Source organism: Diadema setosum, chromosome 7 (assembly GCF_964275005.1).
Source record: "Diadema setosum chromosome 7, eeDiaSeto1, whole genome shotgun sequence".
Classification (NCBI taxonomy): Eukaryota; Metazoa; Echinodermata; class Echinoidea; order Diadematoida; family Diadematidae; genus Diadema; species Diadema setosum.
This window is the reverse complement of record NC_092691.1, coordinates 11,098,295-11,121,295: the sequence shown is the minus strand read 5'-3', so window position 1 is coordinate 11,121,295 and position 23,001 is coordinate 11,098,295. Positions and strand designations below refer to the sequence as shown.

At 39.6% G+C, this 23,001-nt stretch overlaps 1 protein-coding gene across 1 annotated transcript in view; it reads right to left on the bottom strand.

Annotated features, from left to right (window-relative positions):
* Window positions 1-8,241: 8,241 nt before the first annotated feature.
* LOC140230360 (GTP-binding protein Rit1-like) overlaps window positions 8,242-23,001 on the bottom strand; it is a 35,911-nt gene continuing 21,151 nt past the window's right edge. The window contains exons 4-5 of the mRNA XM_072310507.1: window positions 13,776-13,967; window positions 8,242-11,573 (exon numbers count right to left, since the gene is read on the bottom strand). Of these exons, the coding sequence (XP_072166608.1) occupies window positions 11,328-11,573; window positions 13,776-13,967 (438 nt within the window). The 3' untranslated portion in view covers window positions 8,242-11,327. The remainder of the gene's footprint in view (window positions 11,574-13,775; window positions 13,968-23,001) is intronic.

Here is a 23,001-nt window from a genome sequence, read left to right as displayed (position 1 = left end):
CTTCATGGAACTTAGTACATATGCATGTACTGACTGGCAGTGATTATCTAGGGAATTTGGGGGTCATGGGTCAAAGGTCAGGGGGTCAAAGGTCAGAGTCAACTCACTATTTCCTTCTTATCTATGTTAGGCCTATGCCTGCAGGATTTTTCTTGAAACTTAGTGTGTGCATGTATTACCCAATAGAGATTCTCTCGGAAGTTTCTTGCCAAAAGGTCAAAGGTCAAGTGAAAGTGCTAAATTTCACTTCTTCCTTAAACTTATAAAAGGGTCAAAAGTCAAGTAAAAAATCCTCAAATCCCCAAATACCTGCACTCTTAGACAATATAGCCATTCACCCAATTCAACCTAGATCAAGGACAGTAAACATGCAACACATTTGTGACAAACCTGTCATTTTAATATGTGCAGAACTGTCATCACACATTGTCAAGACATTGTACTATAGACCTATTAGGAGAACCATGCATTATGGCGGAGGCATACCAGTCGCCGTAGCGACATTTCTAGTTTTTTTTTTTTTTTTTTTTTTTTATATATACTTGTCAGCTGATGGATCCCGTGAGGGGCACGAGAAAACGAGAACCTAACCTCTGTTTTTGTTTTGTTTTGTTTTGTTTTTTTCTTGCAAGCTGGCCACCACTCCCCCCCCCCTTTTTTTTTTTTACGCAATTCCTGGATCCACCCCTGCAGACAGACTTGAAGGGAGAACGGAGGGTATAAAGGGCCTCCTCTGATAAAACAAGGATATTTAGAGTAGGAACAGACATATTTACATGGAGAGCAGTTTGTATCACTCACACTATTGTCTTGTTGAGTTATCAATGACAGACCAGGGTATGACACATTAATCATTACAATGATATCCAATAAAGCAAAGTAGCATATAGATATATTTTTGTCGACAGATCTCCTTATTGGACCAATACGCTGTCATGCACGAACAATGCACACACTGTATACAATATTATCACATCAGCAACATCCCCAAAACAAACTAGCAAACTGATGATGAATAAACACACGGAAGAACGAATGATAAAGCGAACGTACTGGAAATCACAAGCTGTTTGTGTTTTCTCGACTTGGGAGCGAAATATCACCTGGAGCGAAATATCACATATCCAGAAGGGAAAATTAGTTTCGTCGGGCATTCTCTTCGATCTGATGAGCACATAAGGGAAGCAAACAGAAGCAACGTGGTGTACGTATCGTATCACGAAACATCAAACGCGAATCAGATAAACACTTCAGTTATCTGCTGAGGTACATGTTGCGACAGTTACGTGCACAGTCGAGCAGATTCTATTTCGAGAGTTGACGAAATCGTTTCTATACCGGACTAATAATCAAAATGATGCGGGTTGAGCAGGCGTCAAGATGTAATTATGACGACAGCAGTGCCTTGGGTCAATTAGTTGCCATGGCATTTTCATAGAGTTCGGGTTATGTGAACACCGTCCGCGGCAGAATCAGGACTGACTCCGCCGTGTTATAGCGGTTTATAATTCGTTTCTCCTACCATCAACGCAGTGCCTCACAAATCAAATCACATCTATTTCTAGTGACAATTTCTTCTTTAAAGCAATAGTTTATTCCAGCAAATTTATACAACATGATGAAGCATTCTTTAATGTTTTGTTCGATGAAAGCGCGAACACAAATCCAACTAAAACAATAGGCCTATCGTGTCTCATACACAAAAATATTTTTAACACTTGTTGCCAGGAATGCGCTGATATTTAATTACAATCCTCGAATTAGAACATGTGTGAAATGTGAACCATTTTCAGAAATCAGGCCAGTCATGTTGTCTGGGTGTGTTTATAAAGTTATTCCGGCAGTTTATGGAAAGAGACGAAATATAAAGGAAAGATGAAGAACAAGAAAAGTAAAAAAAGGGGAAAGGAAAATGAGGAGAGTAGGAAGAGGAGGAGGGAAAAGACGAAGAGACAGAGCAGCAACATCAGATAGAAGTAAGGACCAGGGCCGTGTTGCATAAAAGTTGAGATCAAACATGAGTCAGAGTGAAAAAAAAAACAAACAAACAACAACACACAGATGAGTCTGTGAATACCAAATTCTGATTGGGTGTTACCTGACTTATGTTTGATTGCATCTTTTTATGCAACAACAGGCCTAAATAGGGTAGGAAAACGCAAGATTTTTAGTAAGTTTCTTCCTCTGTACATGGAACAATCTATAGATGTCAACACCTATCAAAATAGCTCGACTGTAAATGTCTGTCCCCGTATAATACATGATTTTCGATCATTTTCATTGATACAATTTCATTGATACAATTTAATCTCCATGATTTATATCCATGTGAATTATGACATTGTATCTGTATAATGCTGTTATGACGCTCTTAGCCTCTTCGGAAGGTTACGAAAAGATCGGCGATTAATTGTTAGATATTTCGTTCTGTATAGGCATACAGAATAATTATATTGGTCAATACATATAGTTCGAAATGCATTGTAAGTCAGTTCATTGTATCTGATGTAAGTACTTGCATCCAATGTCCTCACATTTTTTGTCTCTAGAATAAGCACATAATATATATATATATATTTTTTTTTTGGGGGGGGGTCGCTTTCTAACTTTTATTGTCTACATGCGTTTTGAATGGATGCGACCCACCTTTTATTGGATTGCTTTTACTTTTTTTTTTTTTGATATCTCAGCCAAAACCAATTTTCATCAAATAAACTCTAAATCCCTCTTCGTTTATGCTAACACTTCATGAAGTGGTTTCTATAAGTATCTTGCAAAAAGTTAAAAGCTGATTCCTCACCTAAACCAAAATACTATAAACCATCCCTTTAACCAAGACAACAGTGTATAGAATATTGCTGTTATGGTGTAAACGTTGTTTTTAACCAAAACCTACTGGTAAGTATCAACTATAGGTTGATCATTGGATCAATAAGATCAAATATTCAATACAAATTCAATTAAATATTCAAACTCCAATCCCATCTCACGCCCTGGTGCAATGCACCCAATCCTGAGGACTAATTATCAATCATAGTTTACTAATTTTGTGAAACACAGAGGGGTATGATGACGTTGTGTCCTAGAAAAAAAAAATGTATTAGCATAATGCAACATTTGCGCTAAAAGCATTGATTTTCATCTCTAGGTGTAACAGGAAATAGAAAGAAGAAATAACAGGAAAACTCGCGAAGACTCTCTTTTCTCAAATTGACAAACTGGTCGGAATTTGATCGGGTGCCTGCTATCTGAACCCCTGACCAAATGGCCCCACGTATGAAGTCCCGACACGTTTAATCTCTGTTAAGTCTGTTATGGATATTTATACAATATTGACTGGCCTTGAGGAGATACCAGAAAATATTGCCCAAACTGGAAGAATAGTGCCCGAGTCGAAGACGAGGGCACTATTCTTTCAGTGCGGGCAATATTGGTATCTCCATCCAGGCCAGTCAGTATCATAATTACTACCTATCCCCTATAGGTAAATTAGGAAAATATGTGAATACGGCTATACACTATGATATAGATCAAGCCACATTTGACTTACCTGTAGATCATCACCAACATGTCGAATAATTGCAAAACTATTGTTCATCAATGTACATCATTCAGCTCCAACTTCCAAGATACATAGTCTTTTAATATGTAGTTGTAATAGGCGAAGTTCGAACATCTGAACGTATTTACACTTTGTTTTTGCTTCTGTTTCAATTTGGAGAGTTGTAATAGCTGATGGTCAATGTGCGGTAATTGAGTACAAATGGACTCGTCAGTGTCGTGCTGCTGGAAGTGGTCGACCTTGTATGAGTTGATTTATTGGCGTTCTTCTGCGGCGCGTGTGTCCCGGATTTGTGAATGTCTCATCTTTGTGATTGACCGGAATGTTTACATGTAAAGTGAATGGCGTGACCCGGATGAAGGGTGGTACGCACTAATATCGCCCGCTGACCTCGACGACCGATCACGCAAAACTCACTCTTAAGGTATAATCTCTGATATGTTTTATGGAGGATGTCTGCTACACACTCTTTGTGACACGATTGATTGCAAATGATTATGAGAATACCAGCATTTCCCCCTCCATTGAAGATCAACACTAGTATATCTCCTTCTCAAGAATGTTCTTCAAGTATAAATAGTTTATAGAAGCGTAGCATGGAATACATTTATTCTCAACACTCAAAATAATGCATATATCAGTTTTGACAAGAAACCATCATGCCCGTTTGCCCATAAAACACAAGATATATTAATATGCACAGTATCTACTACAGCTGTACCAAGATCTGATACTGGGATCTATTAGAAGTGAATATATTGAGTAAGCCAAAGAGAGAGACAGAGAAAAAAGAAAGAGAGAGAGATGGGTAAAGAAGTGGAGGAGGTTATGAAATACCATGGAACGAAGTGAGTCACAAGGATTATATCCCCCACATTAATCAGAGTTATTTTGCCTTTCTTTGTCAGATGACTAGTGAATAAAATGGCTCTATATCATCATACTCTCATACATCACTATAAGCCTTCTGAGCCACACACACCATCAAATCTCTGCTCCACCCTCATATGTTACATTTGTATAACTCTTGTATATCTCTGTCTTCCCCATATAATACCTGAGAAAATACAGATATATAATTATATCTCTTAAGAGAGACATAATATAATATGATATTATAAAATATAATATATAATATAATATAATATTATATTATATTATATCATAATATAATATAATATAATATAATATAATATAATATAATATAATATAATATAATATAATATAATATAATATAATATATTATAGTATCATATCATATCATATCATATCATATCATAGCATAAGCTATCATATGAAATGATATGATATGATATCATATGATATCATATCATGAGAGATATATTATTCTACCTTCTATTTTCTCCACTCTCTGAATAACATAAGGACAACACACAGTGGAGTGGTTTTCTCACATCTTTGCATAGTTTTATTCTCTTTACAGGATTCTTGTTATTAGACATTTTTTTTTTCATTTTCTCCTTCTTTTCTAGTCAGTCTGGCTCTCCAGACATCATGGCTACAATTCAGAAAGCAAAAGTAAAACATGACACAATCTTATCAAGTGATATACAATGTATCACAGTTCATAGCCTTTAAAAAAAAAAAGAAAAAAAGAAAAAAAAAAGAAGAATCACTCGATGACACTAAGAGAAGAGAGAGAAGTTGAAGCAGTCAACTATGGAAAATTTGACTGGTCATGTCTTGATCAGAATGAATGACTACGTTTCACTTAACAGTTCATTCTGGGTACGGCATAGTCATCAAAATTATTACGATTTATCTCTTCAGCAGGATGCAGACATCCCGACGAACATTTGTCATGATTTAAGTCACATAACATTCAGAACTTTGGTCCCATGCAATGGATTAATAAAAAAATGGACGATGGACATTTTTCATTTTCCAGATTAAACAAGAGATATAGTTCATTTTCCTTTTCTGAACTTGGAAAAGATGTATCACTACTACCTCTAAAAATACTACATACGTACAAAGGTGATTTATCTTCAAGGTTTGACTTTATACAGGGATATGTTAGAATTGGGTATAATGCAATACCTTGTGATATGGAGAAATTATGCTGATACTCACACAGCAGAGAGAGGTGGATATGTTAACACTGAATGGGAAGATAGAATTATTCTTTCAGTAAAATGGAAATATTGGAATAACCTTTAATCTCTTTGGCTGAAATGCTCTTAATTATTGCATACAGTAGTTCCCTCTGAATGACAACATACACAAAAGTGACACAGAGTGAACTCTTGTCAATCTCTGAACTATTTTTGCTACATCCATGCAGTCACTCAGTGTTGTATGTTGGCAATAGTTCGTGGACCCTAAAACACGACAGAACATACAATCTAAAACAACTGTACATGACTTTGTTGATTATGATCATTAACCACATATTCTATTTTAAGTTAGGCCAATCAGGTGAACGACTGGGTACATTTGGTAAATCCAGTCTTTTAGACTACTTTGCACATTCTGCAAACAAATTCATTTAGGTACAACTTGATGTTTCCACTTATGAAACTCTAAAGAGAGCAATCCAGTTTTCATTAAAACAGTAAAAAAGTAAAATAATTAGAATTTCTGCAAAGCCCAATTAAACCTTCAGAGCACAATTCTTTGCTAAATTCATTCAGATAAGAGTGAGTAATAGCTAGAAAATGGTGGTCACTAGGCGCATAACTCCGGATTAATCTTTCCAGATACTATCATACGGAAAAACACAAACCAACTGCATTATAACATGCAACAAAACAGCTCTGATACCATGCTGGACAGATTAATGGGGATAATATCTCATTTTCTGTCTATCTTCTGGTATATTTTTGTGTAAATTCAAACCATAAAGCCCTGGACTTTTTTTTTTTCTGTAGAACAGCAGTGAGACCAACACCATGGAACACAGTCAAACAATAAGGCTTTCAAGGAAACAAGTCTGTTTACATGACCACAAAAAACACAGCAAGTAAACTCATCTGCAATGTCCACTCACCCTCCTTTACCTGGTATATTACACCTTGACAAAGACATTCCATTTTCTGGATGCAATACTGCCATCCTTAACAAATGTGCCTCACAATACACACACAACATTTGCGCAGCTATAACGAACACAGTCATCCATTAATGCCGATGCACACTTCTTCATCCAAATCCTTTTGAGAGATTTATCTTAAGGAGGAACAGAAGAGAGGCGAATTGATTAAAAGAAAAAAGGAATCTGTGATCTCCTGATGAAAATATATTCTCCTGTGTAACAAAGAGTCATTCTCCGGTATAAAAAAGAGCTGAAGATGATCGCAAGCTGGTTAAATACATGCCCTGCAAATGAATTAGAAATCAGTGTCAGGCTTGCTATCAGCTGCACCTCATCATGGTGTGGGTCCCATGGGTAGTTTGGTCTCAAAACTGTTATTTGTTTCCTGTTTATTCTAATACCAACTGAAATATTCAAGACATTGGTACAGATTGCTATTTTAGATAAGAAAAGATGAGTGGAGGGACCATCACCTGATATGGAAAAGAAAGAGGTATAACATATGCAATATTCTGTTGAGCACAAAATATCTCAGAGCTGGTAATGCCACATACGTATTTGGATTCTTCAGACAAGTATATCTGAGGATGTACACATATGACAGGACCTGTATAATCCTGGAGGGGGAAATTTTCCTTTTTCTCTCACTCTATGTCTTGCCTGTCTGTTTGTCTGTCTGTCTGTCTCTCTCTCTCTTCCTTGACAGACTATACTGATCATTAACGGTCACTTGTGGTTCCTGTTATGATCCACTTTTCTCTCATCCTGCCGTGAACCTCGCCCGGTTTCTGGTCAGCTGTCAGAAACGAGATGTCGCCAGTCTAAAAATACATTCCTTGCAATCACCACAACAGGATATAAAACATATATACAGGCCACTTGGCTCGGCCATAACAGCAGCCAAACTAGGAAAAGGACCTGTCTCCCACTGTCTTACTTATCTACCCACTAACACATGGGACGGGGCCTCACCGATTGCCTAATGTGGAGAATTGTTTGTCAAGTGGTGCTCTGGGATATTCTTTTTTTTATATTCTTTAGCCCAATGAGAGCTTAAATGATGACTAAAAATGCTTGAAATAAACATGAATAGCCACCATATTCAAAGTCTCTATACATATCCTCAGCAGATACAATCTGTGCATCATTAAATCCCCATGACTTAACACTCTGTGGGTCAGACAGCTACCACTGTAGTTACACACCTCCTGGTATTTAAGTTTACTTTAATGAAATAGGAAGAAGAAAAAGGCTGTCGACTTATCAACAGTCCCATTAAATACCTCAGATTTGCAACTGATACTTGAATAGTAGTTCATTTAAATGCCCCTTTGATTTTTTCAATCCCTTTCTGCACACATTACTTGCTGCGTCCCCCCTCCCCCCCCCCCAAGCCAGTGAGCATATCTTATTATTGCAATTCATGTGTGATGTGCTTGTAAATGAAATCATGCAACCATGTAGCACCACCTGCTGATCAACAGAACAACCAGTCCTACACACATTGTAATGAAAGCCAGTGGCATTCCCTTGAAAAGCACACACAGGGTTTCAAGAAGCTATCTCTTTGCTAAACCTTAAACCCACACTATTCTTCTTCTTTCTTTAAAAAAAAAAAAAAAAAAAATCTAACGATTTTAATCTAAACATCACAATATCTGACTAATGGTCATACTGTCATGTTATCACTGACTTTCACCACTTCTGATTGGATCTGACTGAAAGGAAGCCTTGAGCAGGATTAAATAACTCGACGGAGGAAACTTCACAGCGGTGGCGAGATCTGTCTGCTAATGGAGAATGGAAGAACAGAAACAAATAAAACAGGAGAAGACAACGAGAAGACGGAGGCATGAGAGGGTATCCGCAGAGCCAAAATTGATGGAGACGTTAAGCCACGTAATGACTTCATTAGCCATGTCCAGCTCTTCTCTGCGGCATCGAACCGAGCTGGACGTCTGAAGTAATTTGCAGGCACAACAGCAAATCAAGAGCTTTCAGGGACAGTGGTTTCTCATCACTTTCCTGTGTTACATCATCCAGGAAATCCATCAATGAATCCCCAATCAGCTCACAGCAGAATGCATCTTTCCTGATTGAATGTCCCCCCACGCAAGGGCACCACCCCTACTGCTCTATGTGTCATGCCTTTGCGCTCCTTTCACTTCATATGGTCAGAGTTCTGAAAGGATACTTTGAACCCATTCTTCATACTCTCTGCACTTTTGTGCAGCGAGGCTTCAAAATAGAACTTTATAAAACCTAATAAAAAAAAATCAATTACAAAATTAAAATAGCTTTGGATGAATTCACTAACTTGTATGCATGCAGAATCTACAGGTTTGACAATACTTCACCATAAACCAAGCATACGTAAAGAGGACATTTAAGGGCTGCAGGCCGGTAGAAATCAAGTTTGAAAAGTCGGGTTTCTGTTTCTTTTTTTTTTTTTCATTTTGTTTTTCATTTTTTTGGTAATGCTGAAATAAAAATTTAAAACTAAAGTTTCTTCACAATCACCTGGTTTGGCTTCATGGAACTGGCTTATATAGGAAGCATGTCTCTTGTTGGATCAATAGAAAGCTTACGAAGATATGATAGCTACAAACAAAATCAAGATCAAACAGCAAAATCTCACATAGCGAGTAGGGTAGTTATGCGTTAATGAATGCCTAACATGTCTCTATCCATGTAAATTTGTATTGATATTTCTCAGTTTGGTTCCTCTTCCTATGTGCTTGTTGCAAGACTATATGCCTGTCAGTGAGGGAGATAGAAAAAAAAAGAACAACAACTCTGTCAAAAGACCCATGTATTGGCTTTTTGTTTTTTAAGCTACCTGTAGATACATCCTCCTTGCAGAAATAGTAAGTTCGGTGGTAGAAGGTTCTAACTCTCAACAATAGCTGCCTACATTAAACACACCCAGGATTACAACACTGTATCAATATGCGATTGTACTTGTGATATCAGCTGGCTTGCTGGACATGAGAAAGGTCTAGTAGTAACAAATGAAAAAAGTTGGCAAAATGGGCTTTAATCTGGTACACGGTGCAGATGATTGAAGTGAATTTAGTTCTAATATAGTGCTTGCAATCATCTTGCTATGTCTTAATGTTTTCCCTGTGCCTAAGTACAAATGATGTGGTATGTCCACTGTCTTGCGTATAGTACAAAAATACATGCCTTATTCAACATCACTTTCAATTAAAAAGAGCCAAACATGGGAATCAAAGAATATTTTAAAATCCTTAATACCTTATTCAATTTTTCAAAGCAAAGTCGCTTTTTAATTATCACTCTCACACATTTGAAAATAGATAAGAATTCAAATCAACTCCTGTTTAATTGCATTACAGCTTGCTAGAAAAATACGGTAAATTGCATTTCATTTCTGCTTTAGCACTTTTTCATGTATCATTATGACTTCTATACAAATTAATATTCTGACACAAAAGGACGACTACTCATTTTCTTGAAAAATCATTGACAAAATGTCACATGGGAATCTTCTTGTCCCCTAATCACACCTTCAGCACTATACAGCATTTGGATGCCTTGAAATACACATGTACACTCCTAGCCATCTCAAATTCAATATCAACACATGCAATACAAGACAATATTTCCATGATTACACTACTTCGGACAATGACCACGTCAACAAGTTTAGACCACTTACACACACATGCAGGAACACAAAGTCATTTTATCACACCCTTGTACAGCATATGTTTTCAAACTTCCTTTGTTTGTTTGTTTGTTTTGTTTTTTCTTCACTGAAGAACTATGGAAAACTATGACGAGATCACAAGTGTCTGAATTCCTAGTCCGGACCTGGACAGGTCTCCAGGCGGACACCAAGCACATCGTGTTCCGTCTCTGATTCATTCAGAGACTGGGACAGACCTTCGTCTCTGCCAACCACATCACATTCTGTGCAGCTGTTGGAAGTGCAGCATTTCGTCCGGGGGAAAAATTGCGTCTGACTGACTCAAACTTTGGCCAATCTCCACGCCTTCACGGGCGACCGTCGGAGATATAGCCTGGCAGCATTAGATTTCTTCTTCTCCTCCTCACTGTTCAAGGAAACTTCATGCACCTTCCTTTTTCCATTTTTTGTTTTTCTTGCTTCAACACTTGCAGTGTGTTGGGTAGCTCATTTACACATCACTGGCTAAGAACATCTTCCTACAGCCAATTCAGCTACTCAAAGCATATATTCCTCCTCCTCAATCTACCCTACAACACTTTGTTCTCCACTATGCAACAGCATAGCCTTCACACATACTGTATCAGCGTGAAAGAGCATGTCCATTTTATCTCACGAGGGTCTGGGGGGCAGTACGGATGCTTTTTCACTTTTGCACAGTTCAGTGGCAATACTTGGACCTTTGAACCTTCAATTCTCCCTCTCCTATTGGATGATACAGAGAGGTCATTTTTGACATTGTCCAGGATGCAAGCTACTGCTTCTTCCATCACCTCCTGTGCTGTCAGGTCGCCTAACGATGACACATCACTACCACCACCGCAGGTTGCTCTTATGACTTGCCACTCCTGGACACGTTACTTCACAAAACCCCTCCAGTCCTCACATCTTCATGGGGCGAACAACAGTTTCTACTAATCTCTGTGTAGTTCAGTTTTGTCATAAGACAAAAGTTTGTTTGTTTTTAGGGGGAAAAAAAAGTGGGGCAGGTGGATTTCTCATGTAGACGATGACCCACTGCTCTGTTTCATGAAGACCCGTCTCGCCAGCTTGTGTAGGCTCATGCCGCGGCTTTTCCGCTTCGACCGCTTCTCGAGAGCCTGGATTTCTGCCCGCTCCTTCTTGCGGATCTCCCGCACCAGGGTGTGGAACACGTCGTCGACAAAGTGCCGCAGGGCAGCCGACGTTTCGAAGAAAGGACAGTTGAATTCGCGGGCCAAGGCGTGGCCTTCTTCGGAAGACACCTGTTGTGACAAAAACAAGATAGAACCTGTTAGTCAGTTGCTTGACAGTGTGGGCATAACTAGTGCACTCATAATCACACACAACCCCACAATCAGTTCTCATCGCTGTGACAAAACTGTCAGATGAGTTGCACTCTCCAGGGTTTTATGGTACTTGATTCTGCCCGACCCTCCCTAGAGTTGCATTATCTATTATCAACTCCTTAGTGTAAGCAATAAATATGATGTTAAATGCTGCTCATTTCAATTTGATAAATCTTCAAAGTCACACTTTCAAATTTATTGACAGCACAACCCAAGTCTCTTCAAACATAGACGGCTATCAACAAAGTGACAATGTTGAGGCATTTGCCTTGCAACAAACAATTTCTATTATACCATGTATGTGTCTAGAGTGAAGGAAAAGCCAATATTCCTCCCTTGTTGACATTTGAGTAAACATTCTCCCCCCAAAAAGTCAAAGAATTATATTTGCACTAAACAGGAAGTATGTTTTCTGGACTTGCAATATCAATTCACGCACAGCAAGCAGGAAGCGTATGACATATTATCATGCAGTGCATCATATTGAGGCCATGCAAGGTAAAGGTTGTTCAGAGTTTAAAAGTCTGGAACATGGAAAAAAAAAATGAAAGCCTGGGAACCATTCTGAAACCAGTTGGTTTGGTGGTACCTGGGCAATCGAGTCTCACATTATCTTCTGAGCCTATCAATAGACGGACAAGTGACAATACTGCCATTGTAGCGATAATAGGATTGAAAGTTACATATCGTGGGTTGCCATGGATTCACACGGGATATTCCCTGAAATACCACAACAAAACAAAAGCCCTCCGAGCAGCTAAATCTTGGCAAAGGCAATCAAATATCCTATCATGTCTGCAATGTCATAAAAATTTCAATGGGGTGACATGTCCTTTTTCAAAGGTTCTGGATTCTGAAAGATGTGATCTAAACCAATTCCACAGCTGATTCAAACCATTCCCTGGCTTTCTTCCAACATCCCCTGAAAATACAATTGAAATAAATTGTTTGCTTTGTCAAATTGTTGCCTCACATGTCAAACAAACAACAATAATAATACACAAGAACTAATATTAAAGCAATAGTGAAAGAAAAAAATAATCCTGCCCGTTGGAGGTTCAATATGAGGCAAATACTTTGGTTCTTTTGATTGAATGCAAATTTGATTAGCAGTTAGGATACCTTGAAAGGGTGGGTTTTCAGATTCCATGAAAACCCTTTTGTATGACATATCTAGACATTGGAATGAGCCTTCTCACTGACCTCTACCAATGCAAAACATTCCCTATACAAAATATTCCCTATACAAACTCCATATTTGTCAATTAAACATGCACCACTTGGTGTGCTTACACGCAAGAGCACATAAGTACCGGTATATGCACACATCAAGACTGAAGTGAATACATGGATGAACTGAGAGGCTCTATCCCCTCATTTTTTTTTCTGAAGGTCATACTGTTCATTTTGCGAACACGTACCCAGAATCAAGCAAAGCTGTATCTGAAAGCACTGTGACGTCAAGACTAGCAAAAAAGTGAATCAAGGTCCACGTTTGGGTGAAACGTGATTTTCAGAGTTACAAAAAAAAAAAAAAGCACACATATAGAACATCCCCCCCCCACACACACACCTTGATCAGCGTGTAACCTCTTGCTAAACTTTTTTTTTTTTAACTCTTTCATAATCATACTCTCTTACATGGTGGTGTATGTTTTGAACAGCAGCAGTGACTGAGGGAGATTTACCCGTCATTCACACGAGGTCTGGCATTACAGGAAAAGTCCTTGTGCCACAAGACTTTGAGTCTTCTCCTTCAAAACCATAGTGCGGATGCCCACCACAACTTCTCCCGGTGTCCATGCATAGGTTATAACGTCCCGGGATAAAATTTGCAGGGGAGAGTGACAATGGCTTGTACTTTATTGGTGCCCAGCTGTATTCATCAATTGCCCGCTTATGTGAACTTTGGCGACAAATGGCAAGGGTTTGCCCTAAACCCCCAATACCCTTAGACATAGCTCTGGGACAGTCAAGAGTAGTGTAGACGGTTAGTCGTTAACATGATACGATCTCTCCCAACTGTCCCGGTGACCAGACCAGTGTGAACGTAGGGTCAAGGAGGGGCTGAGTAAGGGGCGAGTTCATCGGAACAGATAAAACTAAAAACACACTTACCACTCTCATCTGCTCAAGGTCATACTTGTTGCCAACGAGCACAATGGGGATGTCCTCGGTGTTGCGGACGCGTTCGATCAGCTTCTTGAACTCTGCTGCCTCCTGGAAGCTCCTCCGGTCAGTGATGGAGTAACAGATGATGAAGCCTTCTCCCCTTCGCATATACTGGTCACGCATCGCCGTGAACTCAGCCTGGGGTAGATGGATAACGAGAATGATTGCATTCAGTAATATTCAAATTCTGTGATTCATACATCTCAAGTCTACAGAGGTGTGAAAGGCTTGTGTTCACTTGTCACATACAGTATATTTGCATATAGAGTACAGCATTGGCAAAGATACAGCCACGTTTAAGCGTATAAAATGCATTTGCATTTAATTGTTCTTTATGCAAGAGTCTGAGTGTCACTGCATAAATTGTTACTCTTAGATATATTAAACACTCTTTCCAATCTGAACACTTTAAAAAGTCCAATCAGAGCAGTACACCTATACAAGGATTAATTTAATTTTGACGATGCACAAGAATGAAGCTTAAAATAATACAGTGAAAATTACATCATAAGCAGAATATGTTTATGTCATTATATAGGCCTATAAAGTACAAATCATAAGCATTCCAGCAAATGAAGGGGAAAGGGCATAATGTGATCTGTGGGTCTTTGGTTCCCCCCCCCCCCATTTTAATTTTAGCACTGCTGGTGCCCTTCCATTTACACCTCTTTGTCCTACCTCCCCCCCCCCCCACACACACACACACAACACACACATACACACAACACACACATACACAAACATATGATAATTATGCATACTAGATACAGAAATTGTATGCCAGGTCAGATGCATGCATCCCCACACACACTCTCTCTCATCTAGATCCTCCCTCAGTTTTCTACCTCCCTCTATCTTATTTCCCTCCTTCAAGTTCCCACTCACTCTCATGCCTTCCACTCTCACATCTCCCAGGGACCTACTTCACAGCTCCTCCTCCATCCCCCCCCCCCCCACACTCTTCATCTCCCCCACCCCCCCCCCCCCTCCATCGAAACCAGAATCCAGGCCAGCCAGAGCTTCAGTTCAATGTCACCCATCAACCCACACCAGAAATATAATCACCTCACCGCCCGCTTTATGGCTGGGCAAGCGAGACAGCTATGGCAACGGCTGCTCTGTGCATATGTACACATGTATGTGTGTCTGTGTGTAAGCGTGTGTGTGCATGGTTGTATGCATGTCTGTGTGTGCATGCATGTAGATGCACAGACCAGAAGGATAGGACAAGTACACTGTACTACAGGCTGTGCCTGTTACGCTAGCGTAACTGGTGACTTGAAGAATGATGTCAGATTTTTAGAAAGATTGACCTGTACCAGAAAAATCTTTTACAGAGAGGATGAGAAATGAGATAGAAGGCATGAAAGAGGAGGCACAATGAGGTACAGAAATTTGTGGTACAAGAGGTAGAAAAGATGGCAATCATCAAAGTGTGAGGTGGACATTGTTGCATCAACCATGGACCTATTTGTTGTAGGTCCATGCATCAACAAAAGACAGCCATAACACCCTGTGAAATGGGGAGAAAAGACCTAGCAATATGGGGAAAATACAAGAAAGAGATAAAAATTGTAGTGTTAGGAGCTACAAAGGTTCTAGGAGTATCACACAAAAGCAGAAGGAATATAAAGCAGAGTAGATGAGCTCATGTACAGTACATCCTCAACAAAGGCAGCTCATCGACTAATGATCATGCGATAAATATTCATGCAGAATCTCCCCGCTCCAGGTCATGTATTTGAGTTTGCCCAGCGTATCTAGGGCAGTGCATGAAGCCAGCAGGCAGTCATCGTAGGCTCTGTACACTCATTCCCATACAATACACAAGCCTATCTCTGGCTGTATGCCTGAATAACACTCCTACACAACCATGCACCACGCACAGAGGCCCTGGCTGCACACGAATAATGCCGTACGTACGGCCTTCGTACACAGCACACAATAGAAGCGTCAATCGGTTGCCTCTCCCCAACACCCTCCCCCCAACCATTCATTGTCAGTCTTCTTGCTTGTAAGCATTCTCGACTCTCCAATTTTTCATTATCCCCTCCTTTTGCTGTTGTTGTAGACTGCTGATGAATCATACCAGCATTGTCATCTTTGAGGTTGGTAGCAGCATCAAAGAAGCTTGCTTGTCCAACTGTTGTGTCATCTCTCTTTCCAGGGATTGTTTTGTCAAATACCGTACATTGTTTACGTTAGCACAAGAGCTGTAGACACGTTACTCTACGCTTACATGGTAGTTTACATTTTGCAAACTTTGGTGAACAGATGTTGACAATTGAAATGGGGATGTAATATTTTTCCTCCTCATATCAATGTTTGTCTTTTTTTTTTTTTTGGTGTTTTTTTTTTTGAGTTGGGCCTATGTGTGTCTCAGTCAAAATGAGTAAGTTGAATTTACACTGTTTGGTGGGAAAAAAAGAATAAAAGATTCAAAAAGAAACACCTGTCCAAATTGTATGAAAGACAATTTTATCAGTCTTTGAGTGAATGCCATGGAAAAGACACACAAATAGATCATTATTCGCACAGATTTCAGCCCTCCCCTGATTGTCTGTGTGGGAGTAAATCTTGAAACACCATTGCAGAGTCAACGTTCTGCCTTCAGCCATGGCATACATGAGGCAATCACCGCATCGACTGTCCGCTATGCTCTTGTTCACAATTCACACACACACACACACATGCACAAACAAATGTAACCAACAACCTATGGACACTATAGCGGCTTTTGAAATACAAAAATGAATCTTTCATGATAATGTGTCTGACTTGTGTTTCCATATTCATGTTTAGTGTTACAGAGCATTTAGCACAGTTGCAAACTCCACAGCCTTTCAAATCCAAAAATAAATTGGAATAGTATATATAGTTTATGAGAAGTGAATTGAAGTCATACCAAGCTACACCTCCCTGAATGTGCTTTCAAAATTTAACTTTTTGAATTACAGACATGCACCAATAACAACAGTAGAACTCCTTGGGGAACACTTCCAGACCAAGAGTGACAAGACAAAATTTCATGTTTCTAAACGAGTCTACAAATGACAGGGTTTTTTTTTTCTTCTTCTTCTTCTTCCAATCTGTAAGGGTTTAGTGGCAGAGACTCCAACTCTCCCGTTTTCGACGGAAGATCTCCCACCGAAAGCCCATTTTTGCTAAATCTCCTGTTCTCCCGATTGAGATTTAATTTCTCCCGCCCTGGCTGTGTCTCCCGCTTGAAATGATTTCTTACTTAATATCATTGTATGTTGAAAAATGAGCCTTAGATAGCACGAGAGAGAGCATCTAGAACCCTAGAGCTTCCAGGACCCTTAAGCGGGCCCTGGACCCCGGCCGCAAAGAACTTTGCGCTTTGCGCTCGTGATGTGCCCTTCGCGCACATCAAATTGGAGTCTCATGTTTGCTAGGGGTTTCAGGCGGGAGAATCTCCCGATCAGAAGGTGCTTGGGGTTGGAGTCTCTGTAGTGGGGAGTAGGAAGAATATACACAGCATCTCCCAAGCTATGGCATGTTTAGTAAGGTTTCTTGCCATGTTGCCAACTCTCCTCCCCTTCTAAAATGTTCAAAACATGAATCTCCACCTCAACCAGCACTGGAGCTGTACAGTCCCTTTAAACCTGACATCAAGTAAACAAATTGTCAAAGCGAACAGTGATAATGAGGGACTATCTCTTTTGATTACTAACTGTTGCTTCTTCGGTGTATCTGTATCACCTTCCTCCTGGCAAATGCTACTTTGACTTGTAAACGATATCAAAGTCTGCTCTGTTTCCATATAACCCATTTGACGGCAGCCTGCAGATAATTCTACATCTGAAGTAGTGTCCTGTTTCCATTAATAACCATAATTTTTCATCATCACACACAGAATATTTCCTGAAACATTTTTTTTTTTTCAATCCTGCCACAGGTAACAATTATTGGCTGGTGGACAACTATGGTAAGACTAGGAGTTTCCCACTTGAATTCACCAAATGATGATGCCAACAAGGTGTGTGTGCTTTTCAGTACTACTATTTATGAGTACATCTTCCTGAAAACTTTGAGCAGGGTGATCACATCACACACCACACGTTCGCCTCTCCCTTCCTTAGGTCGGCATCGCGTGCCAATTGCCACATTTTCCCATGATATCAAGTTTGGCTATGCACACAATCCCCGCGCCTCATATATCAGAGCCTGCAAACAAGGTAAAAAAAGTCAGTACTCTTTCTGGGTGCACTGCTTTTCAATAGGAAGGTGGTCTAGAGATTTTCAACAGCTAACTCCAGATGAAAAGATGGTGAGAGAAAAAGAAGAAGAAGAAGAGAGGAGGAGGGGGAGGGGAAAGGGGAAGAAGGGGGGAGTATGGAAAGGGAATAGAATATGGACAGAAAGGGAAGAGAGAGGGTGGGAGGTACACACGTGGGGGGGGGGGGGGGTGGAGAGAAATACCACACTCAGATTTTTCACCCCTGAACTCCAAATAGTATCGTGGGAATAGAAGAGTTCAAATTTGCAAGCAGGGGTGCTTGATGTAAGAACTCAAAGGCCTTATTTGTTTTGAAGTGATGTGCTTTGTATGCAGCTGAGGTAAAAAAAAAAAGAAAGAAAATACTTTCATTTTGACTGGTCTCTTCCTAAAGCATTTATACTCTCCTCCAAATACTGTGTGCCCACCCCCCCCCCTCCCCCCCCCCCCCCCCCCCCCAATATCAAGCCTCTAGGACCTATGCTTTGGTATTTTATACATTGAAAGGTACTTTTCAGTAACCAATATGATGGAATTCCCCTAGTGCCAGCTTAATGTCATTATAATGTCAGAACTCCTATTCTTCTGTAAGTGCACAGACTTTCAATATGTCCTAACCTAAACCACATGGACAGGATCATGCCAAGTCTGAATGTTCATATACTGTACAAGGCATTGTGTCAATATTCTATTAAAAATAGTGGACTCTGAACAGCCAAAACTATACCTTAGGTATACATGTACATGTGTTGGCACATGAGTTGGAGACCTACACTTTTATCTCTGGCGTAGAAAAGCCCCGGTGGCGAACCTGCAGTACCTTTGAGGCTTTACAGTAATTAATCATGTTCACAGACTGGTACTTACATTTGTATTATTTAGCCATATAAATATCACTTTATTGTGCATGTGTGGTTTCTTTTTTCCACTCTAAACCATGTTGTTCATATGTATAAACTGACACTAGCAGTCTAGGTGATGTAGGCATACACTAATTGCAAATGCAGAAGATCTACAATAAGAAATAGGAATACACGTACTAGTAACTCGAGTATTCAAATGTGCCTGACTGAAAGACTGTATCATCTCTTCTATCCCATGTGAGATCACATATCAAGTGAACATTAAATGCAACTGTGCCTTGTAAAAGCATTGAATGTGCACAGTCAGCAACACAAACTTGTACAATGCAGACTCGGATGCACAAAGCATTCCTTTGTTGCAGCAAAATACCTGGTGTCTACAGTACTTATACCGCCAGAGCTTTGTCAGAGCAATACTAGAGTGTCTGAAGTGTTGTCCAGGGCCAGTGCATCAAAATAGTGACCGCAAATCTTTCACGTCTGATGAAAATCTGCCTGCATTGTGGAACTCTTGACATGAAATGGAGTTTAGATACTACCTATCCCTTACGAAAGCTCTAAAGTGAAAGTGGGGGAAGAAAGCACTTGTACCAATTGTAGTAGTGTTTCACGGTGAAAAGCCAATCCAGTATTGAGTGGACATTGTTGTTAAAGTGAAATATCAAACCCGCATCCACAGCTTGAATCTTATCACCTGAGTAGACTCAAACAAGGGAAACCGTATTCATAAGTTTCAGTAACACCTGATAAGAATTTGCAAACTGTCAGGGCATTCAGACGCCAAAAAAAAAAAAAAAAAAAAAAAAATATGTACTAGAATGGTATAGCTATACCAAAACGGTATAACTATATGATGAATTTATACGTCTGCACGCCGACTACGAAGCGACGTATCAGAACAAAACGACGTATAGCGAAACGATGGTCAGAGCATCGTTTCGAACTAGAACTCGATAATGAATCAGCATTCCCTGTACGTCTGAACGTATGGTGACCATAGAACGGTATAACTGGGCGGGGCTTAATGGGAGCGCGCACGAAAGGTGACCCCACAGCTGTCACTCATGACTACTAGTATAACAGCATGCGCAGTGGGAAACTGCACATATCTATACGACGTTTCCCAGAACGGTCGAAATTAGTGTCTGAACGGTCTGTCGGCTATACGATGAATCTTTATACGTCGTTTCATTATCGAGTTTTGGTATAAAATGGCATGTGTCTGAATAGGGGGTGTATCTTTGTAAGGCAGTGATGTCAGCCACAATCACAGTATGCATCACAGCGAGGGCATGGTTTCAGCGCCTCAAGGCTCTCCGGCCCGCAGGGTCGTAAAACTATGTTTAAATAAAAATTACTTTGTCTTCCATGATTAAGCAACCATTATGATATCCTTCAATTAAAGTCAACATTGCATATCATCACAAGCCCATAATGCGGAGAAAGTAATGATTTTTAAATTAATCAAATTTGTAAGTGGTTAAGGAAATTATTGCAAAGACCTGTGAGGCACACAAGCAAATCAAATTTGCATTCGTCACGTACACTGTGTGATTGTAACAGATAATTTAAACATCTTGTTAAACATGATAATTGCTGTGTACTTAATTCATGGGGTTTTCATTTTCATGAATATCTAGAGAATTGGGTGTTATTTGCGAATTTAACAACCCACAGAAGTATTAACTCTGAAGACAATAGTCTTTGTTCGAATGTCACATACATTCAACTTTAAAAACCCCCAGTGCACAATTGCTATCATATAATACTAATATAGCTTCAAGATTTAGGAGAGATTTAGGGGAAGGGTGTTGCCAGATTTGGAACTGGATCAAAAAAGGGTGTTGAGCGACTCACATAAATTCAACAGGATTACACTGGGCTTAACACCCAATGAGCATTGGGTGTGAACGGGAAGTCAAGTGACTTCAAATCAGTAACACCTACTCAGCACAGACTGGCAACAACGCTATGAGTGCAGCAAGACTGAGCAGGTTCAACAGATCGGTGGCACTGTACAGGGGCGTGCCTAGCAACCCCCATGCACACACACTCACAAACATACACCCAAAGGAAAGGCTGACAAAATTCAAGTTTAAAGGAATTAAAGAGCTTAACACTCTTGATAATAATCAGACTTCATTTATTAGATCATGATCTGGTGAAGATTTGCTGTGGGACTAGATTTTCAAAAACAAAATGTATTTGAACATTATTCAAAAGGAATTTTTGAAATCACATTTATCATGTAAATGAAAAATACGCTGCCCATAAGGAAGCAGAATTTCCCCCTCATTATACACTATGTATGTATATGTGCTCACTGATTATACCACTCTTGTTCAGTGCACACACAGCCTTACACATATGATGCTATTTAGTTTGCATATATCGATGTATAAACTAATAGATTGGCCTTTTTAAAACTTTCTTATCATCAGTGGCAGCATGCCTCAGAAAATGAATGCTGATACTTTAGATGGTCCAATTGGAGTCAATTTCCTTTGCAGTATTATTCCTGCATGCATTATCACAATTACACTTCCTACTTTTTGAGTAGTCCAGAGTCTATATCTTCAACTCCCTCTCCCCCCCCCCTCCTAACTTTCGTCCACTTCTGCTGTTCAAATTATAAACTTCCTTGCACAGAAATTCCCCCTTTAAATGAGATGTAAACAATATCATTCAAACAACAGGGCATTCAGATGCAAAAAAAAAATTATACTAGAACAGTATTCTATACCAAAATGGTATAGCATGTATTTGTATATGATGAATTTATACATCTGAACAATGACAACGAAACGATGTATAGCAAAACAATGGTCAGAGCGTCGTTTCAAACTAGAACTCGATAACAAATCAGTATTCTGTGTGCGTCTGAACATATGGCGACCATAGAACGGTATAACTGGGCGGGGCTTAATGGGAGTGCGCATGAAAGGTGACCCCACAGCTGTCACTCATGACTGTAACAGCATGCGCAGTTGGAAACTGCACATCTATACGATGTTTCCCAGAACGGTCGAAATTAGTGTGTGAACGGTCTGTTGGCTATACGATGATTCTTTATACGTCGTTTCGTTATCGAATTTTGGTATAAAATGGCATGCGTCTGAATAGGGGGCAGGAATAATACGCCTTGTTCCCAAATTGCCAGTGAAAACTGGAAGGCCTCAGTCTGGGCTAATCTACATCAAACATTGTAAATTTAAAAGCCTAGTTTGTTGTGATTAGTATGCTGCGCTGCAGACCATGACAACCTGTTGATGATGAATTTCGCACAGTGACAGGTGTACGTAGTGTATTTGGTAAGTGCAACATTTATTCAGATCATTACACAATATAAATAGGCTCAGTCATATGATTCACAGTCACATTAACCTGTTGAGGACGGACTGATTACGCTCCAAAATGCATTTCCCATAGACACTTGCCTGAGCATACTCGGAACTCGTCCTAAATGGGTTAAAAGTAAACAATCATTATATTAGTTCAGCTTTTACCTCTCAGTTTAAATAAACATGAAATTTACACTGAATACAGCAGTTGTTCATGAAGAGCTTGTGATCATCTGAGTTCTGATCTTTTATAAATTTTCATTCAAATGATGATTACAGACAATTCAAATCAAATATCTGAACAACTGCATTTAGAATATGAAGGATGCAAAAGAACTTTAGAATGCTGTGGAGCAGTAATTACGATTATTTTCATCATCACTATCATCACCATCACCACCATCATCATCAAAAAAGTTGTGTCTCTCAAACTAGTTGTAGTCACAGTGGCTTGAATTTTGGAGAGAGAAAAAAGATAAGCAATGAGAAAGAGAGGGAAAAAAGACCAAAAAAAAAAAAGAACCTGCAAAACAGGATGTGGCTAATGGGCAACTGAGAAGATTGGAACTTCATAGTGCCAACTGGGCTGTTGAGCGGTTGTCTGGTCGGGTTTTTGATTTGCAAGTCATTGGAACATGGGTGAAGTGTAAGCCCATGTCTCCTTTGAAAACACAAGAGTAGGACAGTCATTGGCAAGTACATTGAGTGTCATCTGTTCAAACACATCT